The sequence below is a fragment of the Lipomyces doorenjongii genome (genome assembly GCF_038497915.1).
Source record: "Lipomyces doorenjongii strain NRRL Y-27504 unplaced genomic scaffold V1508scaffold_6, whole genome shotgun sequence".
Lineage (NCBI taxonomy): Eukaryota > Fungi > Ascomycota > Lipomycetes > Lipomycetales > Lipomycetaceae > Lipomyces > Lipomyces doorenjongii.
Genome location: NW_027118073.1, coordinates 158685 through 177428, shown reverse-complemented (window position 1 = coordinate 177428; position 18744 = coordinate 158685). Strand labels below are relative to the sequence as shown.

The 18744-nt window shown below is 47.5% G+C and overlaps 7 protein-coding genes across 7 annotated transcripts; 3 read left to right on the top strand and 4 right to left on the bottom strand.

The window, feature by feature from the left end:
- The first annotated feature begins 313 nt into the window (after positions 1-313).
- On the top strand, positions 314-1482 carry V1508DRAFT_450952 (uncharacterized protein). Its single transcript, XM_066942493.1, has 2 exons — positions 314-942; positions 1007-1482. The coding sequence occupies exons 1-2, from the start codon at positions 370-372 to the stop codon at positions 1052-1054; spliced, it is 621 nt and encodes a 206-aa protein (XP_066798015.1). The 5' UTR covers positions 314-369; the 3' UTR covers positions 1055-1482.
- Positions 1483-1534: 52 nt separating this feature from the next.
- On the bottom strand, positions 1535-3121 carry V1508DRAFT_242856 (uncharacterized protein). The gene is made up of 4 exons (XM_066936365.1): positions 2778-3121; positions 2539-2723; positions 2452-2484; positions 1535-2401 (listed from the first exon to the last, which is right to left on the bottom strand). The coding sequence occupies exons 1-4, from the start codon at positions 2989-2991 to the stop codon at positions 1688-1690; spliced, it is 1146 nt and encodes a 381-aa protein (XP_066798014.1). The 5' UTR covers positions 2992-3121; the 3' UTR covers positions 1535-1687.
- A 201-nt stretch (positions 3122-3322) lies between these two features.
- Positions 3323-5551, top strand: V1508DRAFT_365447 (FYVE zinc finger-domain-containing protein). The gene is made up of 3 exons (XM_066937331.1): positions 3323-3660; positions 3729-4830; positions 4880-5551. Exons 1-3 carry the CDS (start codon positions 3355-3357, stop codon positions 5332-5334), a joined length of 1863 nt encoding a protein of 620 aa, XP_066798013.1. The 5' UTR covers positions 3323-3354; the 3' UTR covers positions 5335-5551.
- A 150-nt stretch (positions 5552-5701) lies between these two features.
- V1508DRAFT_365446 (uncharacterized protein) lies at positions 5702-8915 on the top strand. Its single transcript, XM_066937330.1, has 3 exons — positions 5702-6838; positions 6900-7942; positions 7991-8915. The coding sequence occupies exons 1-3, from the start codon at positions 5936-5938 to the stop codon at positions 8658-8660; spliced, it is 2616 nt and encodes an 871-aa protein (XP_066798012.1). The 5' UTR covers positions 5702-5935; the 3' UTR covers positions 8661-8915.
- On the bottom strand, positions 8779-12048 carry V1508DRAFT_453868 (uncharacterized protein). Its single transcript, XM_066942558.1, has 3 exons — positions 11874-12048; positions 10518-11606; positions 8779-10462 (listed from the first exon to the last, which is right to left on the bottom strand). Exons 1-3 carry the CDS (start codon positions 11888-11890, stop codon positions 9109-9111), a joined length of 2460 nt encoding a protein of 819 aa, XP_066798011.1. The 5' UTR covers positions 11891-12048; the 3' UTR covers positions 8779-9108.
- Positions 12049-13261: 1213 nt separating this feature from the next.
- V1508DRAFT_349559 (armadillo-type protein) lies at positions 13262-14899 on the bottom strand (the record flags this gene model as incomplete). Its single annotated transcript, XM_066936762.1, has 5 exons — positions 13262-13900; positions 13956-14246; positions 14302-14415; positions 14470-14636; positions 14686-14899. The coding sequence occupies 5 exons, from the start codon at positions 14897-14899 to the stop codon at positions 13262-13264; spliced, it is 1425 nt and encodes a 474-aa protein (XP_066798010.1).
- Positions 14900-15159: 260 nt separating this feature from the next.
- On the bottom strand, positions 15160-16161 carry V1508DRAFT_349334 (uncharacterized protein; the record flags this gene model as incomplete). The annotated part of the gene is made up of 1 exon (XM_066936753.1): positions 15160-16161. One exon carries the CDS (start codon positions 16159-16161, stop codon positions 15160-15162), a length of 1002 nt encoding a protein of 333 aa, XP_066798009.1.
- Positions 16162-18744: the final 2583 nt, after the last annotated feature.

Sequence of the window (18744 nt, the reverse complement as noted above, 5' to 3'; positions counted from 1 at the left end):
TTTCACGCATGTCTTCGGGTTAGGGTCCCGGTCATTTACTTAAGCATAGTTAGTTACAAAGCTCGGATCAAAAATCCACAGGAGAATGAAAGCTTTGTTGACTCTAGAAGGATAACTACTATACTGAGACCATTGCTGACTGGAAGCCAGAGGTATGTTGCGGTCCGGAAACGCGAAAGCCATTCGTAGCCCAATCACCATTACAGCGATTGCCCTATTATGTTCATATCCAAAGTGGATTTGTGGCACGTGATACCCAGTGTGGTACCCTATCCCTCGAGATGCCACTCACGGCGCGTAGATATAATTTAGAATCTGATTAGACTATTACATTTAACTGGGCCCATAATCCAATGATACGATCTTGCTATGACCAGTAAATTGGAGATTACTGATGACGGACCTAATACGATGGAAAGCAATCAACTACATACATATACATTTTTGCAGGTGGATCAGTCGCAGGACTCGCAAAACGACCAGAATCGACAAAAGAAGAGAAGAATTAAGCGTAATAATAAGCGTCAAAAGCAGGATACTAATGACAAAAATTATCGACGGCCATTTCAATTTAGCGACTTTGTTACGCAAAAACTTGACGAGAAGGAAATGGGACCTAGCATTTCTCTAGCAGCGAATGAAGACGATCCATCAGAAGAAATTAAAGACGCGACTCAACGTATTGCGCAGAATTTTACGGAAGACGAGGAGGATGACAAGGACCAATATGATCCGGATTGGACAGACAGTAAAGATGACAATGTACATGAAGGTGTTAGCGACGACCACCATATTTGCCACGCTGAATGGGAAGAACGAGAATCTAATGCTGAATTCGAGATGATTAAAGAACTTGATCGTTTGGATCGCGATCTCGATGGGCAAGAGGAGGAAGTTTTATGGGCGTTTATGAATAGTGGTTCAAGAATCCAAATGAAAAAGGTAAATAGTATGCATATCGAATATTTTTATTGGTGTTTAACCTAGCTGACGACGTTGTACGTAGCCAATGCACAACAATCTAAGCGATATTCACTTCATCTCACCGCTATAGAGCTAGTGGAAAGTAGTTTACTTCTTTTCCACCTCCTTGGCTGTCTCGCAATTAGCGTCTTGGGAGTCAAGTAATCGGAGAAACATATTTCCAAATTTCTGCCTGGCCGTGGGTGATAGAGCCGAATCCTCTAGCGCATTTGAACGCGAATGCAGATCCGGAGCGCCGATGCCACAAGCAGATGGTGCCGACTCGCTACTAGAAGAACTCAGTACAAGGAGATGGTCCGGATCACGCAATATGCTAGTTTCGACATGTAGTGGTGTGATTTTGCGCACCTGGGACGGTGGCGGAGTGGTGGTAGGACCCTTAATAACTGGTGCATAGCCCTGTGATTCAGGTGCAGTCGCAGAATGTGGAGAAAGTGATTTCATTGATGGACCAATCATATGTCGAGATCTGGCAGACTGATTAGGAATAGGTGCCATCTTCTTTGAATATATAATTTGTTGTAAGCATACGCTCATTGGGACAGTGTGAAACTGGAACTGTGTGCGGAAGCAAGAAGTTCTCAAATTGACCGATTTATGTACACGCCTGAACGCTACCATTGATAATCGCCATATAATAAGCATAGCTTTAATATTTACAAAGAAAGTTTGCACAAACAATCACCACGATATGTTCTGCATATTAGCCATCCTCCGTGGAGCGTTCGGTGACTACGTCCGACTCCGTACTCATATAATCAGTGGACTCACTCCTTTCACGTTTTAATGCTTTGCCACCGTTAGAGTTACTTCTGTCCCGACTCTCTCTATCTGAGACAGCGGACGTCCTTATAGGTGACGCTGTTTGGCCGCTGGATATGGCATTTGCTCGCATCCACGGCCGTTGTGTACCGCTGAATTGGCTTTGCCGCAGCAGACCATCAGCTACTTCGCTTCTGTGTTTTGGCGTATGAGGAGACGTCTCATCAATCTCGCTGCCGCTATCATCTTCAACAACTGCTCGTTTCTTCGATTTGTTATATTGTCGTGGTGTTCTAGTTGATCGCGATCTCTTCTTCGGTGTCCTCGGGCGCTCCTCTTTGACATCTTCGTTGTATTCGAAATCTAGCTCTTTGTCTGCATCCCCACCAAGCTCGTGTATCTTTTGCTTCTTTTCATTTAGCAATATTCGCATCTTCTCCAAAATTAATATTTCACTCTCGTCTTTTTTGTTTAAAAACTCCTTAATTTGATGGCCCAGATCGTCAATCTGCTTTTGGGTGGTAGCTAGCTCCTTTTTCGTATTCCTGAGCTGTTTTCGTAGAATCACATATTCCCTAACAGAATCTGAGACCCAGCGCATAGGACTGATTAGTGGATTGTCGTCATATTTGAATTCAACAGTGCCGAGCACATTCTATTGTCGTGTAAGCCTTTCCCGTGATCCCAGATGCCGATCCCACATACCGTAAAACAGTCAATATAATGTTCAATTGATATCTACATGTCTATTTAGAATTTAATCAATCCAGGCCAGGACAGAGCAAGTCGTACCAGATAACTTTTGTTGTGATCCTTCAGTCCTTTTAAAAAAACAAGAGGATATTCATACTTCTCACGTAATTCGTCACTCTTGAACGTGTCTTCATGTAAAAAAATCCATAACAATAAACTAGCCCATTCATCACTAGGAATCAAATTGTTGCGACTACGTATTTTCTCAGCCACTGCAGGCGTGACTTCATTGGATCAGTCAGAACCTCTTCAGACAAATTGGACTCACAAAGACTTACGGATAGCTGAATATGGTTTCTTGCCATCAGTAGCGACTATACTGACTGAAAACTTTGACGGCGATGGGCTCCCCTCGATCTGATCTGCGCACATGACAAACGGTCCACCTTTGTTGAGCTCTGCGAATGATAACGGACCACGAGAGCAATCATCACTTCTCGGATTGTAAAGCCTTGAGTCGTCTGATAGCTTACCGCCGTGTAGATCTTCCATTCTTACACTATATTCGAGATCCGGTTGAGAGTTGAATATGCCATAGACTGAGACGGAGCATTTATCAACGCTTAAGCAGAAGTTACAGCAATTACAACGATCAACCTGAAACCAACTTCTCGAATCCTGGCGACGTCAATGCGGCTTAACTTTCCCTGTGCCATCACGCCAATGTCCGTGCGATCGTAACCATGACAAGAGTGCACGTGCCTCGCGGACATAACTTTCAAATTTTCTTCCAAATTAGCACCTTAGATGAAGCAACATTGAGATGAGCAATGAAATGATGCTTCCGAACGCTTTAAGGCAACGGCTTATTTCTCACCTATCACTTTTACGGATCGCATTTCTTCGATACTTGTCATGGCGTCTCCTAATCGTCATTTGCGAGATCGGTCATTCTCGCCTATTGGCAGGGACTTTCTTTCTACTTCTCCTGTTCCCTCCATAGCGTCGATCTCATCTGTAGCTTCGGGAACCACAGTCGTCGAGACACTCCGACCTAAAAAGCAACATGCGCCCCATGCATCTCACAAACCACGACGTGTTATCGGTGGGGATAACTTCCAGCTACCTCCTGTTATTCCGCAATCAACTATTACATCTCAAGTATCGAGTGTGGCCGAAGGCCAAGATCAACCGATATGTCCTATATGCAATGAAGTGATGGTAAGTACTCGTCTCAACTGTGGCACAACATCCAGAATGTACATGTCTTCTAACTGGCGATTTGTCAGACAAACCTGGCGGAGCTAAATGGCCATCTTGACGAATACCATAAGGATGTCGAACAGGGAGAGAAAGATAACATGCAATCAAAGTTCATGAAATATCTCTCTAAAGCCAAAAACTTCACTCCCGTTCAGGCGTTGAACCAGACATTTGCATATGCAGATATATCAGATCTTGGTTTCACTATGCCTTTGGCACCAGGTGTTAGTCCCGATACATCGTCATTTGTTCCATATAATAACGGGGCCGGTTTTGCGGGGCCGGGTTCGACAGGTTCGACAGGCGGCGTCACATTCGTTGGTCCTCATAATATCGCTCCAACTGGTAGTAATAGTAACTCCCGCAGAATTACGTCTCCAGGAGGTGCGAACGGAACGCATTCTCACGCCGCTCCTCAGAATCCGAAGTTGACTGAAGAATCTATTACTCGTGCACATTGGCAGCGAGAGACTGGAAACGATCATTGCGCGGAATACAGCTGTGGACGTCTACTCACTAATAGAACCGGAAAAGCAAATTGTCGGTCTTGCGGAAAGCTCTTTTGCGATGAACATGCGACATGTCATATGAAACTTAATAAGCGAGCGAAGTGGGATCCCGTACACGGTGTTTGGGCGAGAGTCTGCTTTTCGTGCTTTGAGAGTCGCCCAGGATTTAACGATAGTTCTGGTACAATAGAAGATCTGTCAAGTGCATTTACTGAGAAGAGAAGGAAAACTGTCACGAAGGCACATCTGGAAGCTAATTTGCTCGAGAAACGATTGACGAAGTTAATAAAGCTCTTGATTGAAACTAACGATCCGAGTGTCAAAGATCTGACTACTCCAGCTATTACAGGCGCTGGAGCTACTCAACTGGCAAAGGGAGCAGCTGGGGCCGCGGCCACTCTGGCAACCGGATACTTGAAGCAGCTAAGGAATTATCGTAAACCGCCTGAACAGTCCATTGTTGCGTGGCAAGATGACAAGGATGTTCAAGATTGCCCTTACTGTGAGCAAAAGTTTACGTTCTCTTTACGAAAGCATCATTGTCGACTATGCGGAAATGTCGTGTGCTCTTCCCCGGAAACTATGTGCTCGTCCAGAATAGTATTGGACATGGAAGCGAGTACGTAGCCCCAGTCGTTTTCGAAGGCAATATTTCTAACTGTTAACAGTTTCTGAGTATTTCTCGGAAAGGATATACGAAGACTTCGTTGTCAGCATTCGTGTATGCAAAGATTGCCGCGCAATTGTCTTCGGACGTCGCGAATTCGCCCAGGACATTACACGTAGACCGAACTTTGTCAAAGTATATGAAAATATGGTTGAGTTCAAGCGTGGAATTGAGTCACTGCTTCCGCGTTTCCAGAAGTTACTCGGCAATTTCGATGATCCGAACAAGCCACCTTCACATGAGCTTTTGGCAGAAGCGTCGAGAGTACGCAAGAAACTGTTATACAGTTTTCAGGAGTACGATACGGCAGCTAAACGAATATGGAAGATGCCGACATCGTCGGCACAGCAAACTAAGTTGCAGTCTAATGTGCACATGGCTGCTATGCAGCTCCTGCAGCTGTACATGCTTCCATTGCGAAGTTTGCCAAACGCTTTGAAGCATTCTCAGTCCTAAAAGTGGATGTACGTAGCTTGAAGAAAGGTTTACAATGATGCTTAAGTAGGTTTGACAGAGACTAGCATTTTATGGAGCTCTTGGATTACTGTAATATTTTGGAGGACGTGCTTAATGCTAATGGCGTATGGGGCATTGCAAATCGAAGTTTCGGTAAATATATAATACATGTAGAAAAATTGCATCAGGGTTATTGTTATGGATAGATAAATCGGTGTAGATTTGGTTATGGACTTGTTATGCGCTAATGGCCTGCTTGCACCTACTCGACGGCTTTGAAAGTTGCTGGGTTTTAGGTTCAGGATGATCCAAGCTCCTACTGACCACACGGCTTAAGCCTCATTATTGTCTTGGAGTCTGTCCGTGTACAGCACCAAACTCCAGCATCGCCAGTTCGCTCGCAATATTAACACCCATAGAAGGGTGCTCACTCGACAGCGAATCAAGCAAGAGGCTTAATTGCGAAGCCGACGTTCTGTCCTGGGCTGTCAACCGCAAGCTCCAGAGTTGCTAAGCTAAACAAGATAAAACACGATAGAGGACCCTAAATTTCGGCCCATGGTTTTCAACCTCCACACATGCGACGCACTCGACCGCAGCCATGAATGTTCCGTCACCTACACCGTCCTCTACGGGGAATGGCACTACGACCACGGGCCCTGCGGCGGCGACAAAAGTGACAATGGATGCAATAGATAAGAGAATTATGGGCCTCCGAGCTCGACTGACACCTGATCCTTACTGCGATCCCGCATTCCGCGAAGAATATGTTACGTACTTGTCGCCTGGGTCGAGCGCAACTGTCCCGCGGAGTGGAGGGCTGTCCGGACTGGAGGATTCAGTAAGCGATGCCGTCAGCAGTAGTGGCAGGGCGGGGCACGAGTACTATGAGGAGTACTATCCAATTTCAGATACAGATCCTGAGCCGCATATATCTTCGCAAACACTGGATGGTCAAGAAGCTAGCAATGCCAACGCTACACAAAGAATAGTACAAAAGTATACATCATTGAGAGAATCAGTTTCAAAACATGGCGGACAAGAGGATTGGGCTACGGCGAGGGTTTGCAGAGATACAAAACCGGGCCGGAGTCGGGACGGGGATCTGGGCTTTCGTGACAACCACAGCGATGGAGATGATTCAGATAGCATATTAAAGGGCAACGATCGTTATAGATACCACGATCGGGACCAAGCTCGTGCGCGGGATAGCCAAAGGAATGGTATTACGGACACGGATCGTGACCGTGATCGAGTTAGGGCCAAAGAACATGACAGTCATAGTATCGACCGTCATAAAGAACTAGGCAAGGTCGATGACCGAAACGGGATTCACGAGCGGCAGCGTGCACACGAGAACGCGAGAAGTACAGGTAAGGTACTCGATAGAACGGATAGTGGTCGGACTCGTGACAGTCAGGGTCATGGCCATAATGGTTCCGCAATACCGCCTTCACCGCCCAATGAAAAATCTGACAAGACGAATACAAAGACAAAGAAGGAGGTAAGCAGGTAACTATACTACTATGTTGCATCAATAATTCTAATTGCATAACCTAACGCAGAAGCCACTGTCACGTGAAGCCATCACTTACTATCCTCTCACACCGCTGCCATCTTTGTTGAGTCCAACGATACCTTCCGTCTTCGATTCTGATGGAGCGGACATCGTCAACACTCTTGGCATGATAACTCCAACGCTCCCACCATACTTTGAGTCCGACCTGTCAGGGCTAGGTATTCGATTCGAGGATGACCGAAATAGTAAGCACCGCAAGACGCCATCGGATACACTACTACAAAGCCATGGTACCTCAACAATTGATAAACCGCGTAGTCGCATCGTGGTTCTACGCATTCCATCTTTTACGGCCGAACTTACAACACGTACGAAGCGCGATTTGTCGGAAAACTTGAAGGAAGGAACAAAACGGCGGAAGGTTGAAAATGCCATTGCGAGCCGATTACACCAAACGTCGTCTACGGCCAGGAGCACGACACATCAGCTGTCAACGGAAAGTGCTCTGTCCACCTCTTCTGGATCATATAAATTGTCGTCGAAGGCTATAACCGCCGCCGCTGCGAGTACAGCCTTCAGATCCCCTACAGTAGCGTCTACTACACCGTCACTGTCCCCGCATCCAGTTCTTTCATCAAAGGAAAAAGTTGTTTCCAGTATACAGACCACATCACCATCAGATCATCAGGCCGCCACTCCGCCATCTCAGGTAGCTGCTGCCAACGACGCTGCATCGACTCCCGGAACCCCAAGTGCAAAAAAGAGTACGTTTGCTGAATACAACAAACGGCGGCTTATCGGTGGCGGCGACGCACCCGTTTCGCCCGCATCACACCAAAATGAATTTGCAAATGACAAGGCATTCTTGTCTAACGCCCATAAATTGTCCTCAACGGAATCATCGATTAATACTCTTCAGAGAACGAGTAGTAATGGTAGCGCATCTTTGAACAGTCAAGCCGTGCAAGTTCTTGAACGTAAGGCGCAAAAATGGATTGCTATTGCTACTGGTAGGAAGCACGAGTCAGATCGACAAAGAGAAGCGGGCAATATGCCGCTAGCAAGTTTATATGCAATGGATTCGTTACTGTGGGTTATTTCTAACTATCTATAAGGCTATTGCTAATTAATTAATAGGGCTTACCTCGTTGGTTTTGATTACGATGATAAGTTCTTTAGTATCAAGAGCCGGGTTCCATCAGATAAGAATTGGAGTACCCTAGTCCCATTTACTCGACACTTAGTGACTTTGCATGAATCCAGCAAGGCTCCTTTGCTGGCCGGCCTAAGCTACCAAATCCGTGCAGTCGTCTATCTTCGCATGGCTGGATATCAGCGTCAGACTGTGAAAGCACTACAGCACTCCTCTGTGCCAGAATCGCGCGAAAGTGGAACTATGGAATCTCCGGAACCGACAGCATCTGGCTCAAGTACAACTAATAACCATGTTGCTGAGGTAACTGAATTACTCACGAAGGCTTCAAGGAACATGGATTTAGCTGCATACGATTTCCAAAAAGGAGCAAGAATGTTTCCCATTGAGGCTGTAATTGAGCGGTGTCCCAACACATGGCGCCGACGTGCGTTAGCTGCCGAACATCTCTCTCAGTCGATGCCGGCTATCATGGGCGGAGGGTCAAGTGGACCTGGATTGCGGCCATTAGAAGATCAGTTTGTATTGCCTATTCAGATGTATTCAAGCGTTCGGGAAGTTGCGGCATTTGGTGCGTCTGTGCTCGGAGAATGGGCGGAACAGAATAAGTTGAAATACGAATCCGTCCTAGCGAAAGGTGTATTAGAACAGTGATGGCATCTCGAATGATAACTTTTTTGAGGTAGAAAATGGGATTTCTTTGCTTACATGATCTTTTTTTGGATTTTTGTTTTGGTTGGTTCCAGTTTACATTTGTGTTTCCTTGGCGTTTTTATGTGCTGACATTCTAGTATATCCTTATATAACATGATGTTCATCTTTGTGACAATAAGAATGCAATCCTTGTCTTCCAAAATTTTTAATTCCGCTATGTAACGCAGTTCTAGTCTCAAACTTCGGACATTAATCAACATTCTTGTAAAACCTACCGACAATAACATACATGGCAAAAATAAGCGCCCGCACTGCGAGCAACATGTTACAGCCTGGTATTTATTAACGACTTAAAGCGACCTATCAATATAAAAGGACCAAATGATACCCAAAACTCGATAGAAATCTAACAACATTATTTCCATAACTGCATTTCAATCGAACCAAATTACCACAAAACGCATCTCGGCTGCTTGTTCTTGCATTGGAACGCATCAATGAAATCTTGGGAATCCTCAGCGACCGCGAGCACGCGCACAAAGCTCGGGGAATGCGGGTCCGTGTAGATCCTCTGGGCGGCGGTACCAGGTCTAATCTTACCGCACCACCAACGACCGTAGTTGATAAAGAAGATTTGTTCCTTTGTCAAGTTTAGGCCCGGTAAGACCGGACTTGGGTTTGCCGCTTCGTACTTCTTCCACGCGTTGAATGAGGCGGCGATACCGCCGTTATCGGCAATGTTCTCACCCTCGGTGAGCTTGCCGTTCACGTGTAGTATATTGCCATCTTCGTCCACGACAGTGTATTGAGAATACTGGTCAATAAAGCATTGGGCTCTAGAATCGAATTCTCGGGCAGTAGCGGGAGTCCACCAATCATGCAAGACGCCGTGTTCGTCGTATTCACGGCCCTGATTGTCGAACGCGTGGGAGAGTTCGTGGCCGGCGACGGCACCAAAGGCGCCATAGTTCATGTAACTAGGCTGGGATTCTGAAAAGACCGGAGGCTGGAGGATACCGGCTGGGAAGACGATCTCGCCAAGAGGAGGATTGTAGTATGCGTTAACGGTAGAAGGAGTCATGCCCCACGCCGCGCGGTCAGTTAATTTTCCAAGAGACTGCCACTCCTCGGTCGCAGCCTGCTGTCGTGCAGACACGTAGTTCTCAAAGTAGGTTGTCGATGACACGGACAGCTGCTTGTAGTACTCAGCCAGGCTCTCCGCAGACTTAACGTTAGGGCTTTGATCAGGGTATCCGATCTTCTGCACTAAGTTATGCACCTTGTCGATAGCAACGCCTTTTGTCCGGATATCCATCCACGGCAAAACATTAAGCTTCTCTACAAACGCCTCCTTGATTCCGTTAATAATGTCTTCGCCCATGCGCTTGGCCTCGGGAGAGAAGGCCTCATCGACATAGTACTTTCCAAGAATCCAGCCGGTGAGGGAGTCGACCTCGTTGACGCAAGTCTTCCATCGCTCAGGGCGTACGCTGACATCGATGCCTCGGAGCTTATTCCTGAATTCAGTCACAGGCTGGGAAACTGACTCAGACAAGTGAGTCGCAAGGACTTCTGTCACCTTCCAAAGGAAATAGGTCTGGAGGGTCTCGCGGGAAACAGAGGCGATGACAGTGTTTAAGTCGACAAGGAATTGGGGATATGCAACAATGACCTTGGACGGAAGCGTGCTAGAAGCAGTCATAGTGCGGATCAAGTAGCCGAAATCGATCGCGCCGAATGTCTCCTGAAGCGCAGACGGAGTGTACGGGTGGTACGTCTTGCCTCCGTCGTAGAGATCCTCACTGAGAAGCCTTTAGCCAAAGTGCGGTAGCAGAATCAGAGCCAGAGTAGACTTACAGATCCATTCCAATGTTGGCAAGTTTAGTTTCAAAGTCAACAACATCCTTAGCCAATTGCTCGTATCGGGTGTCGGCCGCAGCCGCAGATAGCGAACTATTCGCGTCAACCAGCACGTTCGCCAAGACCTTCTTTATCGCCATAACGTAATTCTCAACAACAGCAGGCATGGAGTAGTAATCCTTCGACGGCAATCCGTTCAATGGTTGATAGAGTTTCAATGCGTTGTAATCTGGGTCCATATCGTCAGCCTCGATATCGAACTGAATAAGAGCTGTGACCGCTAGAGTCTGCAAATACAAGACTGTCTCTGTCAAGTCATTGACAGCAGCACGGGCAGTCTTGGTGAAGATGCCACTAGGTCCTTCAACCCACGACTTGACTGTCTCGGTAGCTCCTTCGTAGAGGGGGTATGTCGCCATAACTTTCTCGAGGACGGTATATATAGGCTCGGCGCCGCGGGAGGCGATACGGTCAGTGTCCATGCATGCAGCATACACACCGGTAGCCTTATCCCAAATCTGTCGGTCAGCAGCCGACACACCGGTATATTCACCTTCGAGAATCTGCCGAGAAAGACGAAGCGAGTCCTCGTACATGACTGTCGAGGTGAAGTAATCGCCCTGGTCGGCTCTCAAGTCATGTTTCGCAATCCATCCACCGCACGTGTACTGGAAGAAATCTTCACATGGATCTGCCGTCAGGTCTACGTCCGCAAGAAGACCGGCCGCAACTGTGACACACTCGGGAGTGAGACAGACTTCGGCCTCGGGCGGAGCATTAGCGCGATGACTCAACTTCCATAATCCACGGAGAATCAGAACGAACACAATGAATCCCAAAACCGCAAGTCCTAGCTTAATCCAAAATGGCTTCTTCTTTAGGGTAACAGCGGTAGTCTGGCCATTGGCAGCTTCCGCAGCACCTTCATCTGACGCGAAGATGGCGGTGACAGTTTCCGGGTTGGATGGATACGGAATCTCATTGGTTGTCTCTGATGTCAAAAGAGGAGCTGAGTCAGCTTCATCGTCGCTCGCAATACTACTATTACTATCCAGAATGCGGTCACGCGTAGCCGCCGCGGAGTCACTATGGAGATAATCGTTAGTCCCCGTAATCGAGATCCTTGTCACCCTGCCATGCCAAGTACAGCCAGACGACTATTAACCGCTTAACCATTTACACGATTCAGTAAATCTCATGCAAGGAATCTCCCCATCTCTTCTGATAATCGACATCCTCTCAAGCCAAGTTATCCAACAGCTCCTCAACCATAGTGAGCACGAGCTGATATCCCAACACCGCCAAACACGTTCAAAATCCAAACGCCATATCTGACAAGTCGAAATAACTTACAATACTTCTTCAGCCATCTAATGCCCGTTCCAATTAATCGCTGAAGCACACACGACAAGTTCCGTCGGCGATCAATACGTTCTGTCTAGAAACCAAACGTGTGCTGGATTGAGCCAAAGTCGCCAACTGGACTAGCTCCATAATCACGCCTCAGCCGAAAGCGGAACGCTGTGCAGGCAAAAGGAAAGTGATAAGATGGGTACCCTCTAAGGTACACCACTCCAAATAGAGAACTCTTCTACAGGTACTACGTACCCCTTGTCGTACTTTTCTTGAAGCCCTTACCCGAGAGCCCAAAGAGCAGAAATTCTTTAACCCTTGCCCAATTTCAAATTGAACCCCTACCCAAGGTTATCCACGAACCCCTACCCTCATCACATGAATTTAAGTTATCCCGAGCCGCACGCGTCTCGGGAACTTTGTTACAAATGACGTATTTACCCCTGAATTCATAAACTTTAAAGATATTTGTTGCTCCGACGCGCGATTTTTGGTTTGGAGGAACCGCGTTGGCGTGGACCTAGAGTTGACGTGCTTGTTGAATTACGCCAAGCATATGGGCGATAACGCGATTGACAACGCATTAGCATTATGACACCACGAGTCTGGCTGGAAGCACGATTATGATTATAATTATGAAGGAGTTGATGAGACCCTATAATACTATAATACTAAACTATAATATACTACTTAGACAACAAAAACCATAAAGCGTAATAATAAGGTCATCATCACGATAATAAAAATCGCACAAATTCCACGTTACTTCTTGTGACATTTTAAGAAATCCCGTTTTGCCCCGTATCTCAGATTGTACACGCAATTCTCACTCACTCACAATTTCCACACGAAACTCTGTACATACACATATGTCTAAGGAGAAAGAACTGAAAAACTATTAAAAATATTATGATAGCTAAAAGCACACAAAATGGAATAATACACAATCATAAAATAACAAATTTAATACATAGATAATAGTTCAATGAAAAGAATATAAAATCCGCTTTAACCTTTATTTGCCTTCCCGATAGTAGATAATGCAGCTTATACGGATGCCATGTAGATAAGTAAAACCCATAAAATGATGATTATATGATGACAATGATAGTGACGTAGTGGCGATGAGATCAGTGTACAAAAAAAACTTAATTGTAACGCGCAAATGACTGAATAGTATCGACGAAGTATCCACAGTGTTCGCATATCGTAACGGAGTGATCGCAATATACCAGATTCGCCATGTTGCTTAACAGTCGAGAACGGTGTCAACCACAACTAAAAGCCTCTGCGAACGAGGAAGCAGTTTGTAATACACAGTTCAAAACAAAAAAACCTACTGAATAAGAAAATATCAAGGTACAAATTACACAGCCGGCCCATGCAGGCTACATGTAATTATATCCGCTAAAATCGCCGTTGGTGAACGCATTGCGCATTGGCTGATGTACAAATGGATGAGAGAAATATTGGGGATGTCCCTGGTGGTGGTGGGACTGCTGGCGCAGGTGATGCTGGCCGTTTTGCGCCTGTGGCTGCGTCTGCTGCCGTGAGTTTTGCTGCTGACCAGGCTGATGCTGAGATTGCTGGCCGCTGCTCGACCCCGCGCTGTAGGCGGCACCAGTGCTGCCATTGACAGCGTGCATTGCATTGCTATCTTGAATTTCCAATCCCTGCATACGTCTGACCAACATATTAGGACCGGTATTGCCGTTCCCATTGCCACGAGGGTAGCCTTGAAATGGTGAACTGGGTGCGTTACCATTGGGGGAACTAGTGGTTGCGCCAACTGGAGGACCAATTATCTTCGACTGAATACGACGGCCATAAGGTGTATTGCGAATCGACGGAAGGATCGGACGAATAACGTCGACAAGGACTTGACGTGTCTGAGGATCGGAATAGTCAAGCGCAGTCTGAATAACATAGTTTGCGAATGAATCACGAAGGAGCTTCTCCAAGAACACTGACGAGAGCAATTCATCGATAAGAATTTTGCGAGTAGAAGGCTCAGCTATACGAATGCACTATGACCAAGTCAACACCTACTGAATCAAAAACACGCATCAACTTTTTACTGACCTTCTCAATAACGTTTGAACTAAATTTCTGCATAGAGAGCGTACAGACATTGCCCGAGAACCGGCGGATCAAGGGATCAGAGTACTTCGCGTCACACAAGTCCAGTACATACTGAGTAACGTAGTTTCCAAATGGATCCTGCACTAGAGTGAACGCATGCGTGGTGATCTCGTTCACGAGCTGCTGCTTCTGAGCATCAGAAGCATGGTCGATGCAGCGCTGCAGAACGCAGCACCCGTGCCTGTGCGTACCAACGGCAACACAGTTCTCGCTGACAGCATCAAATATAAACTGCGACCAATTAGTACGTACTGCCAGCGATATACACTATGATCCCTCAACATACCTGTGCATCATCAGTGCTCAGTCTATTGAGACACTTCTGAATAACGTGATTTCCGTTCAAATCTTGAATAAGCTCGACAACATTGGTCTTCAACGCGTTCACAATAAGGCGAATCTATTGTAGAAGTTAATATATCACAAATCTACTTCGCATTAAGAACATGCGTACCTGCTCCGGAGTAGAGACATGCTCGATCATCTTCTGTAATGCACGAGTGCCATGCTGATTCAATGCTATTTTTACTAGCTGCGGAGCGGCAGTCTCTACTAAGATAGTGCGCTGCTCATCGTTGGCATGCTCCAATAGCTTCTGGCAGAGATAGTTTCCGAATGGATCTAATCGCATTAGTGACAAATGTCTGTATAAACCTGTCAAGGTCCTTACCAATCATGAGTTCAACTACGTGAGGATATGTTTCATTGAAGATCATATTCAAATAAGTCGGGTTTCTCTCCTCCAACTTCTTTTGCAAATACCGACATCCGTGCTGGTCCTTGCACAAAGAGTATATCTCATTCACAAGACTCTCGAGCATCACGTTCGCGAATCTGTTCACGTCCTGCTCGCTCTGGCGTCTATTTGACGCAGTCCTGTGCATAAGATTCGCAGCAGAAGGTGGCACTACGTTAGGTTGCGATGGACTGTGCTGATGTTGGTGAGGATGAGCCTGCGCAACAGGCGGCCCTGAAGCGATTCCCTGACCATACAAATTATCTGGAGCAGGTTGCTGGTTCGAGCGGTAGAGAGGGGGATACGAGTAAGTCGATGGATGAAAGACCTGCGGCAACATGTAGGGAGGATACACTCCAGGCGATGGAACCGGCGAAATACCCTCAGCATGCATTCCGGGAAGTGGGCTTACTGATGGCTGGAAACCCTGCTCGTGGCGTTCGCTGTCTGATATTGATCGTTGGGATGGCTGTCGGCTGTGTGATACTTCATTCGGAAATGACTGCATAACTGTGAGTCAAAGAAGAAAGAAGAAAGTAGGAAGCATACCTTGGAAGAGCTGGTGCCACCATTGAAGAGCTGATAAGTAGATGGCATGTCTACTGAAGCACGTTTGTCCTTATAGTGATTAGCAGAGTCTCCATAGGCAGCAGAGACACCGGACAAGGTATGCTGATGGCCACTACGGCCGCGGGACATGAATGGCCAGACCTGTTGCTGAGTGCCCGGCTGAGACGTTGCCGGCTGTTGTTGGGCCGAGGTCGACAGGACCTGAGATGATGCTGGTTGCGCCAGTGACGACTGGTTAAAGCTCTCACGGCGGATAAGAATGGGAAACTTGTCGTCGGTGGTATTGAACTTGAGCTCGGGGTTTACAGCTGTAGAAGAGGACGACCCTGATGCAGAGTCATCTCCAAACAAAAACTTTGTCGTATTAATCTGACCAAGACTATATGTTGAATCGACGTCAACAGCGCTCTGGGATCGGGCTTGCGAATCTGAACGGCCGAGAGAAAGCTTCGGCAGATCAAAGAGCAATGGATCCTCATTCGATAGTCGGCGACTCGGACCAAGAGACGTAGATGTCAGCGTACGAGTACGAGGAATTGCGTCTTCTGGAGGAGTCATTAACTGCTGGCCAGGCAAACGAAGCATTGCGTTAGGAGTGACTACGCCAGCGACACCAACGGGGACAGTCTGGGAGCGTATCCTATCGCCGCCGACGGTGGTGCTCGGTAGAGCTTCACGGTAGTCAGGAGGCGTGGTCGGTTCGCTGATCGTAGTAGCAGTGTTTGCACTGTTATCTGCCTCATTGGCAGCCATCTGGAGAATCATTTGCTCGTCCTTGCGATGCTGCTCGGCGAGAAGATGCATTTCCTGTTCGAATCGTCTGATGTGCTCCTGTCGCATGAATTCGTGCTCCTGACGTTTGTGTTCAAGCTTAGCCATGATTAGTACCATCGACCAATACCGGCACATACGACACAAGTAATGACTCACCATCTGGGCTTTTTGAGAGGGCTGCAGAAGGCAAGAAGAATAAGTTCGTTAGTAATGATCAAATGAACATAAGATCACAATGATAAAGTAGCAATCCGACAGTCTCGGGACTGTGGCATGTTCCCACATTCAACCCTTTCTTTTAGTTGTCCGGCAAACAAAAGGAGCTAATTGTGCAGTAAATAGGATACATACCGTTCCCTCGTAGAAACCGTGAGGGGATTTGACGAGTGCTGGATCGACCATGATCGAAGACCTGTTGTCCACGACTGGCGAGATTCTAGGCGGCCCGCTGTTGCTCAAGGTACCCGAAACGGTCGGAGATGAACCTAGCCTGTCAGCGGTAAGGAATTGGCTGCTGCGGCTGGACGACTGGGACAGCAAGAATTGGGGGGATTGAAAGGCGGAGTCTGGGAAGGCGAGACTTGACTGCGAGGTCGGAGAAGGTGTGAAAGCCGCGGAGGCGACGGTTGAAGAGACAGAAGTCGCCGTGATCGCCGTGCTAGAGGGTGAGGTAGTGTTTGGAGAGGTAGCAGGCAATGGCGATAATGGCACGATGGCGGAGGAGGAAAGGTTCTTGAGGTCGGAATGCTGCAGCGGAGAAGGCGGATGCGGCTGTCTGGAAATTGGTAACGAGCTAGTGCTTGTTTGGGCAGAAAAAGCCATCAATCGAAGAAAAGGGACTGAAAAAAATCCAGCGCAAAGAATAGCGCAAGATGGTTAGCCGGGAGTAGCTAAAAAGAAAGAAAAGAATCAGTCTGCAGTGGACGGTCGGCAAGGAAAAGTAAGAACGACGAGAGAAAAAGTGACGACCACCCCGCTGAATCTGACCGGTGCAAAGGAACCAGGACAGCGAATATAACGGAGAATTAAAAATCAGACAAGTATAAAGAGTGAATGACCGATCGAACGAAACAAATAGTCGCCCGATCTAGGGATGGCGGAAGCAAGGCGGTTGCACGACGGTCTTGCAAGTGGGAGCGAAGCCAGCAAGAATGGCAGGCGCCCACACAAAACCGTCGCTAGAGGCCGAGAACATAGATAGCAATTTTGGCTGCACACCACCACGCACGACCAAAGTCAGAAATGAAAATAGACTCACCAATAAAACAATGCCCGATCTAATGTACAAGGAGCCCACAGCCAGTGGAGAAGGAGGGGACGAATGGTAAAGAATTCGCTGGGAGGGAGCGGCGGGGACGAGACGCGGAAAGTTAACTACGGTACAGGTCGTAGCGCAGACCAGGAAAGCTCCCCGCCCACGGAGGCAGGATTTGGAGGGGGAGAAAACTAGACTCTTTTGCAGAGAAGACGGCCTGATCGGGCCGAGAGGTGCAAGTGGAAATCTGTAATAAAGGAGAGGAAGGTATGAGGGAGAAGAAAGAAGAGATCAGAAGAGAGTGCGAGAAAAGGAGCTGGAGAGTGCGACGAATTGCGGATCCGGACTATGGACTACGGATAGGTCGAGGAGTTAGACACTCGCAAAAGTGACAAGGTGTCGCGAGTCGGGACTTGCTAGAGTCGAGTTGAGCAGCGAGTCGCTCGTTACCTGCTCTCGCTAGGCAAGCTGTGTAGACAGCTGGGAGTGCGTGCGGACGTACGACTCACGGTGACTGTACATGCATTATATTACGTCTACAAGAAGCAGCGACAAAGACTTAGAACGCTGAAGCCAAATCTGCGCACAAAACACGTAAAACTGAGAATCACCCGGGAGCGTGATCGCGGGCAGCAAAACGGCCCTAAAATAATACTTGACATAGCGGATGAGTTGCAAGCGCGTGAATGTCGGTCTCGGACACCACGCGAGTCGCGAATCGTCGCCCCGAATGGTCTCCAAGCTCGGCGTTCCCTAACCCTGATTCGCTTGGGCTGTGATCCGGCCGCACTCACTAATCTCAGTTTAGCGCCTGCAAATTCACAGCAGTGCTTGCGGCCCTCTCGTATAGAGAAATGGCTATGTATAATGTGTTTAGAATAGCAATTAATGACACTATAGACTTGAGGCAGACAGCTGTTGCGGCCATCGCGGCTCATCTGTCCCATTAGCTGCCTGCCTAGTCATTTGTCTTTGGCTGCTCACAATAGTCACCGTTTCCTTCCACGCGGGCCAGTTGGGCCGCTTCTCAGGCCTCACGCTGGTCGCACGCACTCCATCGCTAGTGTAGCTGTCATACTGGTGGCTGCCAGCCTGAGCGCTTCATAAGACATCCCGAAGTCTAAACTACGCGCACAAAACCCTCAGAGAAATATTACCGAGACTGCTATTGCGGATCCCTCAAAGAAGCTGGTAAGCTGGCAAGCCAGCCGGTCCGCCGTGAACAGCATTGTAGGTACTACGCATTCTCAGGCAAGTAACTGCAGCGGGACGAGGACGGAATCCCTTGATTGGCGATAACCAATGATCATATTTTGGCATTTTTACAGCATAGTAATTCGAAATAGTATTGGTAGACGCGGTCAAGACTTAACAGCCTCAATGCGGCCTGGGTC

Excerpts from the sequence above, each read along its gene's own strand:
- V1508DRAFT_450952 (XM_066942493.1), top strand. The coding sequence starts at position 370 with ATGACCAGTAAATTGGAGATTACTGATGACGGACCTAATACGATGGAA. Across the intron at positions 943-1,006 it reads CAAGAATCCAAATGAAAAAG|CCAATGCACAACAATCTAAG; the intron begins GTAAATAGTATG and ends CGTTGTACGTAG.
- V1508DRAFT_453868 (XM_066942558.1), bottom strand. Across the intron at positions 10,463-10,517 it reads GCCAACATTGGAATGGATCT|TGAGGATCTCTACGACGGAG; the intron begins GTAAGTCTACTC and ends AAGGCTTCTCAG.
- V1508DRAFT_365446 (XM_066937330.1), top strand. The coding sequence starts at position 5,936 with ATGAATGTTCCGTCACCTACACCGTCCTCTACGGGGAATGGCACTACG. Across the intron at positions 6,839-6,899 it reads ATACAAAGACAAAGAAGGAG|AAGCCACTGTCACGTGAAGC; the intron begins GTAAGCAGGTAA and ends AACCTAACGCAG. Across the intron at positions 7,943-7,990 it reads TATGCAATGGATTCGTTACT|GGCTTACCTCGTTGGTTTTG; the intron begins GTGGGTTATTTC and ends ATTAATTAATAG.
- V1508DRAFT_242856 (XM_066936365.1), bottom strand. The coding sequence starts at position 2,991 with ATGGAAGATCTACACGGCGGTAAGCTATCAGACGACTCAAGGCTTTAC. Across the intron at positions 2,724-2,777 it reads GAAACCATATTCAGCTATCC|TCACGCCTGCAGTGGCTGAG; the intron begins GTAAGTCTTTGT and ends GATCCAATGAAG. Across the intron at positions 2,402-2,451 it reads ATTATATTGACTGTTTTACG|AATGTGCTCGGCACTGTTGA; the intron begins GTATGTGGGATC and ends ACACGACAATAG.
- V1508DRAFT_365447 (XM_066937331.1), top strand. The coding sequence starts at position 3,355 with ATGGCGTCTCCTAATCGTCATTTGCGAGATCGGTCATTCTCGCCTATT. Across the intron at positions 3,661-3,728 it reads CTATATGCAATGAAGTGATG|ACAAACCTGGCGGAGCTAAA; the intron begins GTAAGTACTCGT and ends GCGATTTGTCAG. Across the intron at positions 4,831-4,879 it reads AGTATTGGACATGGAAGCGA|TTTCTGAGTATTTCTCGGAA; the intron begins GTACGTAGCCCC and ends AACTGTTAACAG.